Source organism: Hippoglossus hippoglossus, chromosome 1 (genome assembly GCF_009819705.1).
Source record: "Hippoglossus hippoglossus isolate fHipHip1 chromosome 1, fHipHip1.pri, whole genome shotgun sequence".
In the NCBI taxonomy this organism is placed as follows: Eukaryota; Metazoa; Chordata; class Actinopteri; order Pleuronectiformes; family Pleuronectidae; genus Hippoglossus; species Hippoglossus hippoglossus.
Genome location: NC_047151.1, coordinates 3,384,280 through 3,403,647, shown reverse-complemented (window position 1 = coordinate 3,403,647; position 19,368 = coordinate 3,384,280). Strand labels below are relative to the sequence as shown.

The following is a 19,368-nucleotide window of genomic DNA, read 5'->3' as shown; positions in this document are numbered from 1 at the left end:
AAAAAAGCGTTTTGGTTTCTTTTGCACGGTTGTCATCATGTGACCTACTGCAGGTATGGGACATCAGTAATGTGATAACAGGTCTGTCATGTATGGAGGTTTTTCTGTCAACAGTCTGATATCTGATGCTTCTGGTGTTGGATCAGTTTCCTGTCCAGCATCATAGAGCTCCTCACAGTTGCTGTGATGCTGGTTGTCTTCTCTGTGGGGATCCGCTCTTTAGGAGCACCGGTTATCACGTGACCAAGGTCCCATATGTAGATATCACCGTGGTGACTGAGCGAAGGTTTTTGTAAAAAGAGATATAAGATGGAGATCAGTGAGCTAGAGTAGCTGGATGATGGAGGTTATGTGTTCAGGATGTGCTTGGCTTGGCCTCCTGTGTTTGGTTTGTCTGTCCCCACTCCAGGTCGTGTGGCCCAGGTCCCATCTGATGGACATGTCAACATCCTCTCGCATCATATTCTCCCTGTATATTTACAATCTATATTTTGACCATGCTGTTCGTCCATACTGTAAGACTGCAACGTAGATCTATTCTGTACACACGACATCTCATGCATGTCAGTCTGTCCTTTTAGGAGGGATCCCTCCTCAATTCCTCTTCTTCGGGTTTCCTTTATTTTTATTTTTTATTTATTCAGTTTGAGTCTCTAAGGACAGAAGGTGTCATTTTGTTGAACATCTGTAAAGACCCTTGAGGCAAATTTGTAATATTTGGACTTATATCTATTATACATTTCTTACTGTACATATCTTATTTATTTACATATTCCACTTTTCATATGCACATACTCTGCACTTTTACTGCTTTTTTTTGCACTTCTGGTTAGATGCTAAACTGCATTTCGTTGTCTCAGTACTTGTACTCTGTGCAATGACAATAAAGTTGAATCTAATCTAATCTAAGTATGGATAAAAAATGTACTTGGTTCATTAGATGTTGCTACATTCAACAGAGCCAGGCTACCACTTCCCTTTGTGTCTAATCTATATGCAAAGCCAATCGCACCATCCTGTGGCTCCAGCTTCATATTTGGAGTGGTACCTTCTTTTACTCTCAGTTAGGAAGCAAATAAGCCTATTTGCAATAATGATAAGCTGTCCCTTTAGTAATTTTGCTCACTAATTATGATGTGCATGCTGCACCCTTCAGAATTCAGGCATTTGTCAGCCCACCTTAATGGTTCTAAATTACTTTTGTATACTCTGGTCCCTCCTCTTCATCAGCTGCTGCGATGCTGACATTGGCCTCGTCATCAACAAGAAGCGATTTCTCCTCTGGTTGGTCAGATTTGACCTCAGTCTCTAATTGGCTGACTACTATGGGGTCAAAGGCAAACTCATAGGGAGTGTCAGCCTGAAGAACAGCATCTGTCTCCTCTTCTTCATAAAACGTCTTCCTCTTGAAGCAACCAAGCTTGTGTTGGAAGCAAGAAAAAAAATCATTAGATCACAACCATCGTTTAAATCTCCTGAATTCAGTTACTCACATTCAAGCATCAGCTCTGAATATGAAGGTTGAAGACTGTAACTTATATTTCATGTGGTGCATGGGGAACACTTGGAATAAGAAATGATCTCTCACCTTACACATGATGATTGTGGTTATGATGAGAAACAACAAACCCAATCCAACTCCAGTTAAGATGATCAGCAGTTGATTGGGGATAATTATGAACTCAACCCGAACTTCACTCTGTTGGCAGAAAAAGGTTTTGTAGTGAAACCTGAGCTTAAAGTCTGTGGATCTAAAAAACCTCATAGTTTGAGCTGTTTGTGAAAAGACTGAATTTACCCATTTCATGGTTGGATCGTTGTCTTTCCATGAGCAAGTTTTATGAGACGTCTCCATGAATCCATCTTTTCTCTGTTTTTAATGAATATGATAAATTAGGTATCGTGGAACAATTTTTTAATCAGCATCTTTGAAAGGATAATACTGTGGTCAAGCATCAGCAAACCTCTTGTTTACGAGAATCCAGCACGTAGTGTCGCCTGTCAAATTCAACACCTATGAAGCTTTTGAATTTCACCTCCCCGCTGTCTCCGGTGTATCGTTTCAGAAGGGCAATATTCTGCAATGTGCACATTAATTAGATATATATTCACCACTTTCAATGGTTTACTGTGGTATGTATTCTGTCAGTGTGTGTTGTCGCTACATACCTCGGCATGCTTTTTGAGATCCATAAAATGTGCGTCTCCTGACAATGTGAACTCAGTGGTTGACGCTTTGTCCAGGATGAATGTGTCACATGCAATGATTTTCCAGTGTAAGTCTGCCGAGCAGTGCTGTAACACAGCAGCCATTCATTTGAGACTTGTAGGTTCATTACATGTTCATTGAGAATATTTTGACACTGTGTATGTTTCACTTACATCAGCTTTGAGATCAGTGATTCTGCATTGAGTTTTGTTCTTAAAAGAGAGAAAGTAAATGTGGGTATTAAGAGTTTGGAATTTCATACACAGCAGCATTATCAGTTAGAAGTGTTGTGGTAGTTAACAAATTACCTGCTGGACAGACACTTGATAATCCTTCAGTTCAAAGTTATGTTCCAGTTGCGTTGGGAAGAACAGAGACACGTTGACAGGAAAAGCCTTAAAACTTGGATTATCAATCTGTGAATGGTGAGAGACAGTTGGTCCATTTAAAAAGAGCAGTTCAACATTTTGGGAAATGTGCTTATTCATATTCCTGCCAAGTCAGATGAGAAGATTGATGCTACTGGCGTGTCTTTGAGGAAACAAACTGCTCAACCGGCTATTGTAACAAAACATAGCTACAAGCTCCTCTATAGCCCAGTGATTAGCATTTTGTGTCTTTTTTAGTTCATACAAACCTACATAAAGAAACACACACACACAGGTTATACTTTCATGATGTATTCAACCAGCCCACCGCCAATCTGCAAATCCAGCAACTAGCTAGTGAAAGTTGAGTTGGTAAGTGGGTAACTGTTTGCTGACACATTCACCATGACAGTGTATGATGTGGTTAGTGTTTACTTGTCATGGGAACTGTTGGGTTTCTCCATAATTTTGTGAGATATCGACCTTACTATGTAAAGTGCCTTGAGATAATGTATGTTTTGATTTGCCACTATTCCAATACAATAGACTTGAACTGAATCATGAGGTGGATTGTCCACTAACCAAAAAGTCGGCAGTTCGATCCCAGTCTCCCACATTCTGTGTGTCCTTGGGAAAGATACTGAACACCAAATCGCCTCTGATGGCTGCTATGCTAGTGTGTGATTATGTATGTTAGAGAAAGTGCTGCACATACAGTATATGCACCATATGAATGCGTTTGAATGTCAAATATGTACTGTAAAGAGCTTTGAGTGGTCATCAAGACTAGAAAATCACATATAAACATGTAACGCCTGTCAGAAAGGTTGATAGATAACAGTCCTGTCTTAAATATTACACACCTGTCAGTAAACCTAACTAATTGTAACTTATCATTTGGTATTATTTGTCAAGCTGCTCATTGATTTGAAGATAAATCTACTTCTCATCTGAAAAACTTAGGCTGTTGTGACAAGTGTTAAACTGAAGAGCTGTGAATGATATGTTGTTGGGTTTGCACATTCACAACACATGTCTCTGTCTGGCTGATGATTGGTTGATTGAGTATGCTACTATTCTTACACTAGATGTTTTTTTTAATAGTAGTTATTTGTTGCTTGGCAACAAGCCCCCCTCCCAACTAATAACTATGTTATGTGTAGTATTGTTACCAGACAAAACGTTAGGGGTGGGGGGTTGGGTCTTAACAGCTTCTCACCCAAAACACTTGACAGTCCACACAACTGAAGCCCATTGGGTGATTGTTTGTTGAGAACATTGAAAGACACATTTTTAGAAGTTTTTTACCTTATATATAATCTCCATTTTTTTAGGTGCAGCCTCTTCTGCTGTGAAGTTCAGATATGTGGTGGTGCCTTCTCTCCTGAAAAGACCACAAGATGTTTACAGTGTGCTGTGGGATATAATATGTAATAATACATTTATCAAATTGATCAAATATGGGGCATATAAGAGCTACCATTACAAAATGGTATTTATTTAGACAGCCATACTTACACTGTTAGTCCCATTTTAATTTCAAATTGCACTGGGATGCTTTTGGTCAGGGTATTGTTCTCGGTGATGTTCGCGTTATCACTGAGGAAGCAACAAAGCAATTATTGTGAATACTGGTAGTTAAGTATTCAGGCATACTAGTCATCTGTAAAGTCTCTAAAAGTAGATTAGGAGCCAGAGCCTTCAGCTATCAAGCTCCACAAACTCAGCCACTGCAGAGTCATCAGGGAACTTCTGCAAGTGACTCGGAGTTGTACTGAAAGTCCGAGGGGTACAACTCTGAGTCACTTGCAGACGTTCTCTGTTATGTCTCTTTTTTCTTTGCTCTTTGTGAAATGCCCTTGACATGCTGTTGCAATACAATAATTTCCCAAATTGGGATCAATAAAGTACATCTATCTATCAACTATCTATCTATCTAAGCTCCTCTGCAGTGGAATCATCTCCCAGTGTCAGTTCAGGAGGCAGACACCCTCTACATTTATCAGTCGGCTTGAAACCTTCCTTATTGATAAAGCTTATAGTTAGAGCTGGTTCAGGTCTGTCTAAGACCTCTAAGTCCTTTAGTTCTGCTGCTATAAGCTTAGATTGCTTAGATGGATCTTTTTTCAATACATGTTTCTGACTTGACTTTACTTGACTGAGCTTTATTGCAGCAGATCCAGGATCACTTCTGTGGCCACATCATGGTCATGGATCCTGACGGACTATGATAAGAACTGGATTGTTTAGATATACAATATTCCTACGTCTACCATTACTGGCAATACCTCTATCATTACAATTGTCATTGCTGCTCCCTTCATCTCTGTCAAACATTTTCTTTTGTATAAATACTTTAAAGGGCCGGATTTAATTTGAGGTATTGGTCCCCCTAAGATGATATATCAGTGGTTTAAAGTCGAAAAAACTGCTGCAATGTGTATTTCCATGTCCTCTCCTCTGCCTCTCTCTGGAGCTGCAGACAGAACAGGCTGTTTTCGCCTGCCTCTTGAGCCTATCCTCTGATTGGCTGACTGCACTTTGAGTGACACGCGACCAGGCCTATCACCGGTCTCATTCTGGCACATTGACTCTCTGGTAAACACAGCTGAAAGTCACGTTATGTTTGCAGCTATAGAAGAACCAGCCACATATTCACAGTCGGTTACAACAGGATGTTTCTGAACGGTAAGTTACACTGTCCTCATGTTTGTTCAAGTTTTAGCAAGACAGTCGGCCAATGTGGGAGTAACGTCCCGAGTTACAGTACGGAGTTTCAGTCCCGAGTAACGTCTGCGTTACTCCGTACTGAGTACACCTACACGGCACATCAGAAGAGATAAAGCGTAGCCGCTGGTCTCGAACAGTTACGTTCTTAGGAGGAATGTGCACGGACACATTCTCTTCCTTGCATCCCTCCACGCTGCAGTGTTTCTTAAGTGTTGTTTGTTGTGGTTAGCCTGTGGTAGCTAACAAGCTGCTAACACAAAAACAAGTCTGCTTGGTGTCGCGTTCGGTGTGGAGGGGAGGAGGGGGGGTGCTGGTGGTGGTGTTGGAGGTGAGCAGGGGTGGGGGGTTCGGAGGCTGGACTGGCTGGGTGGGGCTGAGAGACGAGGGCGATCCCGAATGACATCATACGGGGGAGGAAGTACGAAACGAGACGTTTCAATAACATATTTCTTCGAATGGACTGAGTGAAAAAGTCCGTGGAGTGACTGTTGTCATACTTTGAGGGTCACTACTGACCTCTACAAGTCATTACGGATAGTACAAGCCCAGAAAATGTATTTTACACAATATGGGCCCTTTAAACTTTGACACACCTCTCCCTTTATCGACACCATCTTTTTTCATGAATGTTGTAAATGTTACTTTGTTGATGTTCTCTGTTACATGAGGCATCTATTGCACTTCTGTCCGTCCTGGTAGAGGGATCCCTCACATGTGTCTCTCTCTGAGGTTTCTAAATGTTTTCCTCTGTTAATATGTTTTTTTTGGTAGTTTTTTCCTCACTCTTGCTGAGGGTTAAGGGCAGAGAATGTCCCACCTTGTTAAGCTCTATGAGGCAAATTGGGATTTGTGAATATGGGCTACACAAATACAATTTGATTGATTGATATGTAAAGATAGTAAATTATATTTAGATTAGAATGTTTGGCTTTGTTGTGTGTGTTGGATTGCATGAGAAGGCCTCTACCTTCTTCCAGTAACGGTCATCACGATTGTGTCGTTCCACTCGTACTCGGTCATGATGTAGAAAGAAGTTATGAACGTTGCCTTCACAGAAAAAAAGAGAGAAGTCACCAAACGTCTTCAATGGTCAAAGTAGTTTGAGTTCATCATTTATAGTAGTTCACTTCTGTCTGCTGTGAACTGGGTGCAGTTTGACTCACAGCAGATCTGCTGCGATACACAGGAAGGCTGACACCGCACACAGTTTTGTCAAGCACCCCTTCAAGATCATGACAGCTGTGGAGCGTTGGTCTAGTCGCCTGTTTTAAGGAAAAACATGAACAAAGCAGGATGAGCTTTACATTTAAATACAATGCTGTGATACTTGCACGACCTTGACTGTTAATTAGAAATCTAGGTGAGTTTGAACTTTTAGCCTTAATTGTCAGTGCTGGATGCTGTGATTGAAACATGTTCCCCCTCACAACCCACACATCCTGTGTGGTATTCAAATCCTCAAGACAATTTCAGTTCTGTTTTGTGACAGGAAGCGTTGTTGTAGTTCTGCATTTGGCAGTGGAGGTTTTGACAAATATAAATTGAATAAATGTTATTTTTCTTAATTAGTATCATTCATTTGGGGCCAAATCCAATATAAATAATCATGTCAGTTCAAGTATCATTGTGAAGGTGAATAACTGGACAAATTTGGGATCAATCTATCACGTGCACAGCTTCACATACAGTTACATGTTTTTGTTTCACAAAATAAACATTTCTTTTGCTACATTTGTTTACATTTGTCATGTGTGGCAAAAGAATCAACCAGACACAAAGATGCAAAAAATACGACAACATCTTTGACTGTGTCAGTGTCTAATTTCTGTCTTTGTATAGAGCTGGTCCAGTGCCTGTTCTAAACCTGTCTGTTTGGAATGGGCTGCTCTCCGCCTGTGTTAATGATGTGGAGCTACTTCAGAATTAATCCTTGTCATTAGTGGTTCACCCCCCCAACAGTTCTACAATATACTTTCACTTTATCTTGTTTGTGTGCTGGACGTTGTGTGCAGAGCTTTTTATAAACAGTCTATGGAGCAGAGTGAAGATAGAAAACGTTATACTGATTGGTTTATCTGCAATGAACTGAGTGCAGATCGATGTTGGGACATGATAGAACATAGGACAAGCTGAAGAATATCCATTGTATGTCTGAAGGTCTACTGTGCCTATTAGGATGCCAACCACCAGCAGACGTTAGGGACACATCTTCACTTGTGTACCTTAGAGTCATCAGGTGTTTCAGGCTTTTAATCGCAGCAGCGTTACAAACCGAACCCGAGGGTACGCAGAGGCTAAGGGTAAATCTGACTGGCTACTGGCTGTATGGCAGTACTATGAAAGCCATGATGCTAGCTCAGAAGATCAGACATCATTACCTCTATGCCTCTTTTAAACTTTTTTAAACTGAACACCTAGTGTTGTTCAGCAGAGTCAAAAGCTGTCCCATTTTAGAACATAGGAAAAGATGGAGAATATCCCTCGTATGTAATTAAGAATGAAAAAAAATGATATGTTTACGTCACCTCTGTAATAGTCATCCTGGAGAAGGAGAGGCCAGGGGGATAGTACATTGTGAGGCTGGTGTTGTACGAGTCATCACCATAATTGGACAGTTTTACAGTCACGTTGAAGTAGTTATCTTCTGCCACCAATAAGGTCGGGGTCCTAGGAGACACAGAGTACTTCTTACCGGTCGCACAATGCCAACATTACAGTTGCTGCCCGGTGTTTGATCACATAGCGAACGTACGTGAAGTTGAAATCCACCTCGAGTTCAGCAACACAGCTGTCGTTTTTTGCACATTGCTTTTCAAAGGGAACCTGTAAAAAAGAGATTGCTGCTTATTTGAAAATACAGGGCAGGAAGCAGATAGTTGCACTACATTTTTCATTTTGTAAAACGGAACATGCAAATGAAAAAATTTGAGTTGAACATGAACAGTACAAAAAAAGGTTTAGAAAACTTGATGTATGGCCTTTATGTTTATTTCATGTATCGAATTGAGGAACTATAAAGTTTTCATATTGCTCCACACAGATATGTTGATGTTCCTGTCTCCTCAGCAGAAGCTTGTGTGAATGTTTAAGTCACTTGATTCATGATTTATTCAAAAAGTCCACGTCACATTTTGCTTTTATCGATAGAATTGTTTTTTCCACCACAATCATTCGTAATTTTTTTCCCATTATATTTCAGCATTTCCACTCCGGTTTGTATATCTGATAATTTGAAATATGCTTAAAATCTGGAGGATTTTGTGGAACATCCATTTCACCTTAGTTTGGAACCTGTTAAGAGAAAGTCTGTAAGGATACAACTCTATGTGACGGCCTGCAGCCATCTGCAGTGCACATACCTCAACAGTATCCGACCTTCTGCTGTCCACGTTCAGGGCGGCACTCGCACTCTCACTGTCGACTTGGGAAAAGTTGAATTTGATGCTGATGGGTGAAAAAGTGTCTTTCAGACATTTCTATGAGAAAGGGAGAGAAGTCATCTGCATATTGTTGAAGACATATTCACAAAGCAGAGATTTTTCATTTTAGAAATTGATTTCAGCATGAAGATGAGAAAAGAATAAATAAATGTACAAGATTTTGACGGCTAGTGTTACTGGTATGTGACTTGAGAGTCCAGTTTTATCAGTTAAATGTATCATGATGTGACAAAAAAGGTATTGCTACATGGAGAGGTGGGTCGGTGAGTATTTGAGCTTGAATAACAACAACAACAGAAAACAAGTAAACTAAAGCATGCAGCAGATTTCCATACTGATAGCAAGGACCCCTGTGATCCTCACACATGTCCCTTGGAATAATTAGACACAGCCTACTTTTCATATTTTGTGAGAACTAAAAACATTTCTTAGAAAGACGTTCAACATGTATTAAAATGATTGTCAACACAGAATACCCATATATCATGATCATTGTAATGAGCGAATTTCCATCAACCCCCCAGGGTCCTCTGATCCCAATTTGAGAACCACTGGTGTTGGTTATGGAAGCAATGTACAGTGTAGCGACATGGATGATATTTATATATAGGTGGTAGGTGCTCTAAAACATATGTGTAGAGTATGAGTGTGAATGAATTGGTCTCCATACAGGCATGTTGACAGGGAGCTTGAAGCAAGTTTCATTAGCCGTCAGGTTGCAGGTGGAAGTAAGACTCCTGGCTGTCTTGTCATTTCCAAAGAAACCTCGGTAGGTTTGTCTCACTGGATCCACATTAAGCATGTATGAGATGTTCAGTCCTGAGCTCATCACGTCTATAAGGACACACAGCAAGATTAAAGTACCTCAGTGATAGGGTGTGCACTATTAGCAGCTCTTAATAAATCAGTTCATTGGCTCCGGTCCTTACCGGCTTTGCTCTTTGTGCTTTCTACCATTTCAAAGCAGACTTTTAAGGTCCCCATGGGTAACTTTTCATCTGTTTTGTCCACACAGTTAATCTTCTCAGTGCTTATTTCCTCAGGAAGAAAAGAGAGATGTGCAGTGACGTTGAAGACAGGACGGGACCTGAAAGATATTAATTAAAGATTAAAATGTATTAAATTAATTTTAAGAAATAAAAAATGTATTATTAGACTGTGGTGGAAATTGGTCAAGTTGCAGAGACAAGTTGTCTTTGTAAGCTTTCTGCAGAAAGGATCACACAGGCAAGTTGGAGGTTGCAAGTGAGATGAAAAGTGAAGTGTGTGGGTTACCTCCTGACCCAAAAATACACAGGGGGGGGGGGGGGTGAATGTTTTGTTCTGTGACTGGAACATATAGTCTGTAAAGGTCCATCCTAATAGTGTTAGAGAGGAAATAGTATCATGTATGGTTAGGGTGTTGTGTCAGTCAGCCGAGTTCTTCAAAAAAAGGACAAGCACAGTCCAAGCACAGACTAAAGCAAAGGTCACTAGAATTCAGATGACCTCAGGATCAACTTCTGCAAGGCATGAATAGACAATGGGCTAACATGCTAGAAAGTGGATGCACCATAAAGTTTATGTCGAGCTGTGCCCTATGGAAATGTCTGTTCTAAGCATAGACTAAGAAGTTAAATTTCCATTACAAGACGCTTATTTCTAAAGGATGATGGTACACTATTGCATAGAGTTGAATCATATTTTGGTAGGTCGTATAGGAGACGGTTGATATTAGTGCCTTTAGTCCTGCTTTACACCTGCCTGGATGAAAACACTGCTGGTGAAATTAGATTTGATATTCTAATTTCTTTTATCTATAACATTTATTAATATGTTCTCAAGGTTCAGGGGCTTGTAGAGCTCTGCGATGTAGAGCCTCGTCATGTACCATAAAAAACACTGAGTGTATTGATCTGGTTACTTATAGTGCTTAGTAGGTTCTCAGGTAAGGTGTTAACTCTTTCTGTATAGTGATTTGTGAGCAATTGTACACACTTAGCCATAGAGCATGCACGTCACAAAAAAACCCTTTTTATCTGATTCTGATTCAGACTTGGCCATACTCTTAAAGGTTCAGTGTGTAGTATTTAGTGACATCTAGTGATGACGTTGCATGTTGCAGCTGAATACCCCTCACCCCACCCTCCCCTTATAAACATGACATAGAACCTGTGGTAACCTTCAGTTGTCATAAAAACTCAATAGTGTTTAGTTGGTCCAGTTTGGGCTACTGTAAAAAACATGGCGGCCTCTGTAGAGAGGACCCGCTTCCAATGTAAATATAAAGTATTTAAATATAAAGGTTCCATTCTAGGGTAAATAAAACAATGATTCGTACAATTTAGATGAAACACACTAGTGAAAACATCACTAGGATTATTTTATATTCAATTTCTGCCAATAGATCCTTTCACCTAAATCTAACACACTGAACCTTTAACGTACACAGTATCCATACCTCAAGACAACAGCCATGCCCTGTGATCCAATCAAAATATCTGGAAGTCCGTCCTCTCCGAGGTCAATGTCCCCATCAATGGCCTGTCCGAAGAATCTCATCTCAGGTCTAATTTCCTGTCCCATGATTCTCTGGAATAACAGATTGGAAAATTGAAAGTGTGCACGGTTTGCCTACAAATTCTAAGTTACTCATTAGAGAAGTGGTGGAAACAGATGATGCTCGATAGATGGGGCAACATCTACGAAACTACACTGCAGCCACTATGCTCACGACCAAAAAAGAGCCATTAGGATCGTACATAATGTTGGATATCAGGAACAATCTGATAATCAGATTTTAAAGTCACATGCATTGAAACTCATGGATCTGGTGGAATTTAAAGTTGCAGTGTGTAGAATTTAGTGACATCTAGTGGTGAAGTGTCATGTGCTGAATACCCCTCACCTCACCCCCCCCTTCCAAACATGAAACAGAACCTGTGTTAACCTTCAGTTTTCATAAAAACTCAAAGGGTGTTTATTTTGTCCAGTCATGGCTACGACAAGAAACATGGCGGCTTCCATAGAGAGCCCCCCCCAATGTAAATATAAAGTATTTTAATATAAAGGGCCAGTTCTAGGGTAAATAAAACAACAATTTGTATAATTTAGATGAAGCACACTAGTAAAATCCTCACTAGGATTCTTTTATATACAATTTCTGTCAATAGATCCCTTTCACCTGAATCTTAAACACAAGACCTTTTTAAGTCCTCACAAATAGTGTATAAAGCAAGAAATAATCTACTACCTGGTAATATACAAAAACAGTTTTTGGACAGAGAGGGTTATGTTATAACTTGAGAAGGACATTTAATTTGAAACATTGTTATTCTGACACCATTTTCAAGGAGCAAAAAAGAAGATGTAAAAAGACACCCTTTATGAAAGGTACAGAAATCAAGACGAGAAATGGAAAGCATGTTGATGCACGTAAGAAGAGAAGAAGACTACAGCGATGTAGTGATCAAATTGACACTTGGGGAAGAGTGGAGTTGTATTTGTAACTTTATTTGAAGATTTAGTATAGAACAGGTGTGGGACAGGAATGGTGCTTCTTCCTACTACTTTTTGGCAGAAAATGAAATGTTCATCTATGTTACTTTATGTTACTGAATATTTATGTTGTTCTGTTTTTTCTACTACATATGTTGTTGATTAATTATTTTGTGATTTTTCCTATAAATGTATTTTATTTTATCTTTTTAAAACATTTGAAATTAACTAAACTAAACTAAATACAAAAGTTTTAGAAGTTATAGCTGAAACAACTGAAAAATGTTCTGATGATAATATCGTCCTCAAATAAATCATGTCCTTTAGAAGATGTGAGTTTTTGTTTTATTCAAAAGACACTTTTATACTGTGTAATGGGGAATAAATACATATCTGTCAAACTCTTAGTCTTATGATTTTGACAGACAGTATGGAGATGACAGGAAATTAGGAAGATTCAACAAATGTCCCCATGGTGGATTTGACCTGGTGAAATTGTGGTTCATCTTAATGCTGTATTCACTGGGTTTCCTTGATCCACTACTGGTCAATGTGTGGTTGATGAATCTACCCACAGCATGTCAGTGATGACAAAGATATATTATGTCAAGTTTTTCTCAGGCTCACCTGGCTGAAAGTGCTGCGTATGCCATTGTGTCTGTCACCAAGGTAGATGTACACAGCCCCTCTGTTATCATCCTCAAGGGGGGCTCCAACGGCAACGTCTCGGAGTTCGTCTCCATTAAGATCCGCAAGGCTGGAAATGGTGGTGCCAAATCTGCCCATGGATGGTGCTGTCACATTTAGTACAATTTCCAGTTGCATCTGTAGAAGTCAATTCATTATGAAAACAAATGCATCAATTAAAAAAGTGAAGGAAAAAAATAAGAAGCATCACTGTTTATGTGAAGCTTTATCGCTGCCCCCACCTTCTCAGACAGTATGTAGACATAGATCCGGCCTTCTTTCTTCTCATGGGGCTGATAGAACAGGGGAGCTCCCACCAACAGGAAGTCAGTGTTACCATCTGAGTCGATATCTACTGAGCACAGCTCTGCACCAAAGTAGGAGCCAATCTGAAAATGTGGGGCATACAAATGCAAAGTGTCTAAACATGCACTTGCTAAAACATTTTTGAAAAACCTACATGTATTTGAGTAGAGTAAGGATAATCATGTATTGTGCTTCCAAGAGCTCTGTCATTTTCTCACAAGTTTACAAAAAAAAAAAAAAGAGTGGCCAGTGCAAGGGAGTTTTCTGGTTTCCTCTCCAAAACCTAGAAAATAGTGCAACTTTGCTGCTCGATGATTTAGCTGATGTCCTTGATTGCTCAATGAAAAACACTACTAACAGGGCCTGGTCACCTGTTAAATGAAGCTTTCTGAGTAACTTTGTAAAGTAAATGCTGCAGTAGATGCATATCTGAGGGGTTCTAGCAAAGCTGTCTCAAAGGTGAAAGTAAACCTGCACCTTGCACACATTCGTGTTCTTCATTGAACAGCTACTTTAATGAGAAATGACCCAAAAAAGGATTGAGACGGCCTCTAAGGGCTGCATAACAAAAAGACGTTTGTTAACTTGCAGTGGCAGATTTAGCAGAATTACCACGCTAAACGTTTATGTTATTATGTTTCGATAACTCATATTATAAACAACCTTTTCAAGACAGTATACCTACCTGGGTACCATTTAGTGTTTGGGCTGCGGCCCAATTACCACCATCACGTCTGAAAAGTACGACCTGTCCTGTGTGCTCAAATCTTGGTGCACCCGCAAAGTATAGAGAAGCAGTGTCCCTCTTGCCAACAGAAATGGAGTATCCTGCAACAGTGACCGTCACTTACAACACGAAATGTCACTCACATGAAATGTTCATTTTTAAGAAGCCCAGTGCTTTACAATACAAAGCTATTTTAACTGTCAGTTACATCGCCGTTTACCTTTGCATGTCTCCTGCCAAATGAAACTATTTTAATAAAGGGGCAGGTGATATGGTAATGATTTGTACATGACTTTACCCATGTAGGAGTCCTTCTTCATTGGTGGATCTTCAATCTTTGTTTCTTTTCCTTCATGGAACTCTTGGAGAGAGCCCCCCCAGCTCTTTGAGCCCACTGAACCCAGGATCAATGTATTCTGCCAACAGAAAAATGCAAGTCTAGTCAGAGCACAGAGAAAAGTGGAGCTACCAGTGGGTGCTATGTCGACTCCTCAGTCAGAACTACTGCTGTCAAACTGGTTGGTCCACTGAGGCAGTAGAGAATTGTTGTTTCATCCAGAAAAAACAATGGAAGATTGTAAACAGTGGTCCCTCAACAAGACAGCTGCTTTGTTCAGGAGGGAATTAACTACACTGTTTGTCTGCACCTGTGTATAGAAAGCACTGTGATTTTGAATGTGCTCAGATTTTTGTCTTTTTTCACTTTACTCACGTTATAGAAGACAGCACTGAATCCACTCTGAGCCATTTCATCCGTCAAGTCTCCTCCCCGAGCCACACTGGAGCCTTAATATGGAACAAAACTAGTTCACTAGTATTGGTGTATATAGGCTATGGTTTTTGTTATAACATTGTTTGATAGAGTGGAAAGAAAAATATCCAATATCACCTTCCATTTTAAAAATCCTTTTTTGAAACTTTTCCAGTATTCCTTTCAGTCCGTTGTAGTTCTCGATTTTGAAGGCATATTGGTCTGCTGGTTTTGAAGCAATGGCTGTGAATTTGTCTAACTTAGCATCTTTGACCTGAAATCAGAATGCAGTTTAATATTATGACCCACGTCTAAGTCTGAGGTCGTAAAGAGAAACAGCACAGGCTGAAAGGCTGAGCTCTAACATGATTGTTACACTACCATTTAAAGAGGAAACACTTTAGCGCTGCTGGTAAAACATTTCAGTTCTTTTCTGAGAAGTGCAATTGTGCATCTCAGTAGGAGTTCCATGAGCTGAATGTCTGTCTGTATGTGGAATGCATATCCTGTGAACCGGAATTTGGACACGCAATGCGTTCAATATGAATAAAAATGGGATAAACAGGTGACCAGCACTCTGTAGCAGTCAGAAGGGGCGGGACAGTGTGCCCTCAGTCTGTGGACCAGATTCAACACGTCTTCCTCTAAGTCTTAGAGTCTAATTCCTCTGATAAACAACAGCAGCAGTCAGCAACCAAAGTAAACCATGGGTCAAAACCACCATCAGATCATTTTGATGAACTGAGGCAAACATTCACAGCAGTAACATTCACAGAATCACTTCCTTTTTAGGAGTTTGTCTTTAGAGTTAAAGCACAATGTTGGTTTTGTTGCTGCAATGCTTTATATCAAGCTGAACTGCAGCGCTTTTGGTTTTACAAGTTGTGAACTTGGGTCTGAAGATGGATTACTTAACAGACCTCTGTAATAGCCGACATGCAATTTATGAAATTATAACTGCAGGCCTTTTTTTAAAGCCTAATACAAATGTCCCAGGTTACCAAGGGACCTGTCGCAGACTATCAAATTCAGGCAGGATTTTCTTTTTTGGCACAAAGAACACTAGAAGTCTCCTCTATGATATCTCCATGCTCCATTCTTTCTTCGGGAATAAGTAGCAGAGGTCAAAATGAAAGAAATATCCCATATTACCCGAATTCACCCTATATATACAGTATATAAACCACACACTTGAACAGTAGCTCAGCAGTATGAACACAGGACAAGAGAACAAGTGAACTAGTAATATAAATAAGACAGAGTAATAAAACATCAAATCACAGCTTACCCCAATGACAAAGCGAATGATCTGTTTGTCATCATATTCTTCAATAATTCCATAGTCTCTGTCACTGGGATCGCCATCTGTGATTATTACCAGAACTTTAATTGCATCAGGAGAGGCACCTGCAGCTGGGTTTTCCAAGATATTTTTCCTGAAACAAACAAATAGCAAAGTGTTTTTTTAAATGCTCAGAATAAACAAAACTCCATCTATAAATATGAATAAATCAGTGATTATAACTTAAATAACATGCTCATGATCTTAATGCGGCACTGGACCAGCTCTGATGTTGAGTGATATCCCTCAACAGTAATGTCAACATGATTCCTTGAACATCCCAGATTGAGAGTTTGAAACTGTTTGTTTAATGTCACTGAACTCACATCACAAATTCGAGGGCTCCATGTGTGTTGGTCAGCGCTTCCATGTGGGGTTCGTTCATAAGTTTTCCAAGAGCGCTGCCATCTTGATAGTTGTTGAAGTCAAATACCGTCCTGTGGTTTGAGGAGAACTGAACTGCTGAGAACTGGAAAATGCATGAAACAGACAACACAATACAATTTAACATAACACTATTTGTATATAATTCAACAAATAAAAGTCATGAACTCTTTTATGTTGCAGTGGAGCAGTGACCTTGATTGATGTGTTCTTAAGGCTGTCCATTATATCCACTATGAAATCTTTATTTTTGTTGAACTCAGCTCCGGTCATACTGCCTGATCCATCAAAAAGAAAGACAAGGTCCACTGTCTTTTTGGTACATTCTGAAAAGAAATATGCAGAATAAAGAAATTGTTTGTTTGGACAAAAACATGAAGAACAAGATGTGAGCAATGGAGACATTTCCAGTCTTTCATCATCTCTTACCTTGGAAAGCAGGAGTGAAAGAGGAGATTGTCTGAAGACTATGTGTCATCTTGTAACACACACTGTTCAGATAGGAGTTTTCATTACATTCATGGGCTACACTTGGGCTGCAAACCTAAGTCCAAACATAAGAGGTAAAGGAAATTAGATTCATCACATTGATTTGTAATGGTTTTATCTTATTATTGGCCTTTGTGGTTTTCTTACAATGAACTGGGAGCTTGTGGAGTCTGCGGCGATCGACAGGCCGAGGAGCTTCACTGGTAATGTTTTGTTTTTCACAGTAATGTCTGAAACAGTAGCATTTAATTAGTACTAGAATAATGCAAAACATTTCAGCTACATTATCAAGTCTCTATTTTATGCTTCCTATTTCTGTATTGTTGAGAAGTGTACTTTGTGTGTGGTTAATTGTGTAACATTGACTGTATTCAACACTGTATTTATATACCTTCAGCATTGAAACACTGGGTGCTTTGGTTTTGGTCAGGTCTGCATACTCCTCCAGATCCATTGAGCTGCAGCGGCGCAGTGACGATTATCCTGAGAACGAGGTGAACAACCATGAAAACAGTCATTTGAACCATTGAAGTAATCACGGTGGCAGGAGCAGCACCATTTCAACACAAAGAAAATACTCTCTGTGCGAAGCAGGATGTGAAGTCATGCTTGTGTGCTGAACAGCAAAATCTGGATGCATCCGTCAAAGTGATCAACAGTTCTTCACACCTCTGCAGTAGAAGTTAACCTCATTTATCTTCCGCATCTACTTCTTGAGTCATAAGGATTATGGCGATATCAGCAACAGTAATAATCAACTGAACCTCCAGGTTGAACATGCAAACTTACCCTTTGTTTGTGCCAGACATGAACTGAAGCACTTTGTATCCAAAGAAATCTTTCTTTTCACCAGCATAGACATCGGGATTTGTTGCATCAATGTTGAAAGCCAAAGAAAGAGGGGCGGCTGCAATTAAAAAAAAATTACTTTTCTTCTAATCTTTCTTCTAATTCTTTTTTCTTTAATCTAATTCGGTAGTAGTAATATTCGACAGTTTAAATATTGTATTTAAACTTTGTTAAGCCTCAACACTACAGTTAAGAAAACATTGATCTACTATAGGTCTACAGTGTTTCTACACAATTATTTTTTCAGATTTAACAAAAGATTCTGCACAAATGATCATTTTCAATTTTTATCAAAGAAAAAGTAGATAGAAAGTAAAATGATACCCAAGTGCATCTGAGGCAAATGGTTTCATATCCATCCAACATCATGCTCTTACACATATTCATATTTATTTCCTAAAACACGAACACACACTTACATACTTACCTGGATAGTTTGATATACATAGTATACTGTAACATAGTGTTGCTCTCTAATATCACAGCCAGTCTCACAATAAAAGTTTAAAAAAGGATCAGAATTAATGCAGCAGAAAAATCAATTGCATTTCTACATCTTCTTCCTTGTCCAAACCCACTGCAAATAAAATGGTGACAGTTCCTTTTCATTTTCAAAACTGATCTTCGGCTGAACTGACACTGGCATCATATGATCTTCTTGACTTTTCACACATGCATTTTTAAATCTAAAGATATTTGAACGTGTGGTAAAATCAAGCATTTCCCTGTAGATGTGAAAAGTAACGTTCACAGCATGAAAAGCAAAAAAACTACTTTCTTCTCCTCAAATTCTTCAATTGTTGACCTCGATGTACAATTAAACCTTAAATGCACTGTTCACAAATAAGTAGAGCTTTTAAAATATGTTTTTTCTTGTCTATTTATGTAGGCTTTATGTAGGCTTGAAGCTGTACTAATCATCTTTTCCATTTTTTTTTGATCAAATGACTATGTATGAATAGAAAGGTGTAGTAAACAAACTCACAGAGAATCCACCGCCCAGCTCTGCTGTTTTGTTCTCTCTCACCAGAAAAGTGTCATTTCCAAGAATAGCAGCAGGCAGCTATTTTCTAAAAGCCCTCAAAACCCATTTTACCCAACTATATCTGCTCAGCAACAAATATTCAAATTGAAAGAGTCCATTTATAAGGTTTTGCAACTTTACATAAAATAGATTTTCTTTGGTAAAATGACAAAAAAAAATCTATTAGTTTCAAGCCTCAAATACTCAAATACACATTCTCCCACATTTCTCCAAAACTCACAAAGAGCACAAACCCCCTTTATCTCGTGGAGAAATTCTGTCCGATAAATGTAGGAAATATTATTTTCTTACCAAGCGCCACCATGTAGGTGAGCAGGAAAATATGACGCTGGTCTTTCATCTTCCACATCAATCTTCTCAAGGCTAAAGATGGTGCTGCTTGACACTTATGTACCCTATGTGCAACACTTCCTGTGCGTTTTTTAAATGAGGGCGTTTCCGTAACAGGTGGTTGTGACACTTTTCCTCTCACAGCAATGCTCTCAGCAAAATGTATCTCTTCCTTCCCACTTCCCCTTTTCTTTTGTTGCTCTGAAATACTTTATTTCTCACTCACTGTTTTTT

General features: G+C 39.3%; 1 protein-coding gene across 1 annotated transcript; it reads right to left on the bottom strand.

The window, feature by feature from the left end:
* Window positions 1–914: 914 nt before the first annotated feature.
* LOC117759924 (integrin alpha-M-like) lies at window positions 915–19,344 on the bottom strand. The gene is made up of 31 exons (XM_034582491.1): window positions 19,096–19,344; window positions 17,700–17,817; window positions 17,302–17,393; window positions 17,058–17,140; window positions 16,851–16,965; window positions 16,617–16,747; window positions 16,364–16,506; window positions 15,984–16,131; window positions 14,834–14,969; window positions 14,657–14,730; window positions 14,243–14,360; window positions 13,903–14,045; window positions 13,154–13,300; window positions 12,852–13,049; window positions 11,188–11,318; window positions 9,677–9,834; window positions 9,418–9,581; window positions 8,667–8,783; window positions 8,060–8,130; window positions 7,833–7,974; window positions 6,471–6,569; window positions 6,275–6,354; window positions 4,096–4,176; window positions 3,886–3,961; window positions 2,518–2,625; window positions 2,383–2,421; window positions 2,170–2,295; window positions 1,965–2,078; window positions 1,799–1,870; window positions 1,589–1,699; window positions 915–1,420 (listed from the first exon to the last, which is right to left on the bottom strand). Exons 1-31 carry the CDS (start codon window positions 19,151–19,153, stop codon window positions 1,190–1,192), a joined length of 3,624 nt encoding a protein of 1,207 aa, XP_034438382.1. The 5' UTR covers window positions 19,154–19,344; the 3' UTR covers window positions 915–1,189.
* Window positions 19,345–19,368: the final 24 nt, after the last annotated feature.

Excerpts from the sequence above, each read along its gene's own strand:
- LOC117759924 (XM_034582491.1), bottom strand. The coding sequence starts at position 19,153 with ATGTGGAAGATGAAAGACCAGCGTCATATTTTCCTGCTCACCTACATG. Across the intron at positions 16,507-16,616 it reads TTAAGAACACATCAATCAAG|TTCTCAGCAGTTCAGTTCTC; the intron begins GTCACTGCTCCA and ends TGCATTTTCCAG. Across the intron at positions 8,784-9,417 it reads AGCTCCCTGTCAACATGCCT|AAATGTCTGAAAGACACTTT; the intron begins GTATGGAGACCA and ends CCTTTCTCATAG.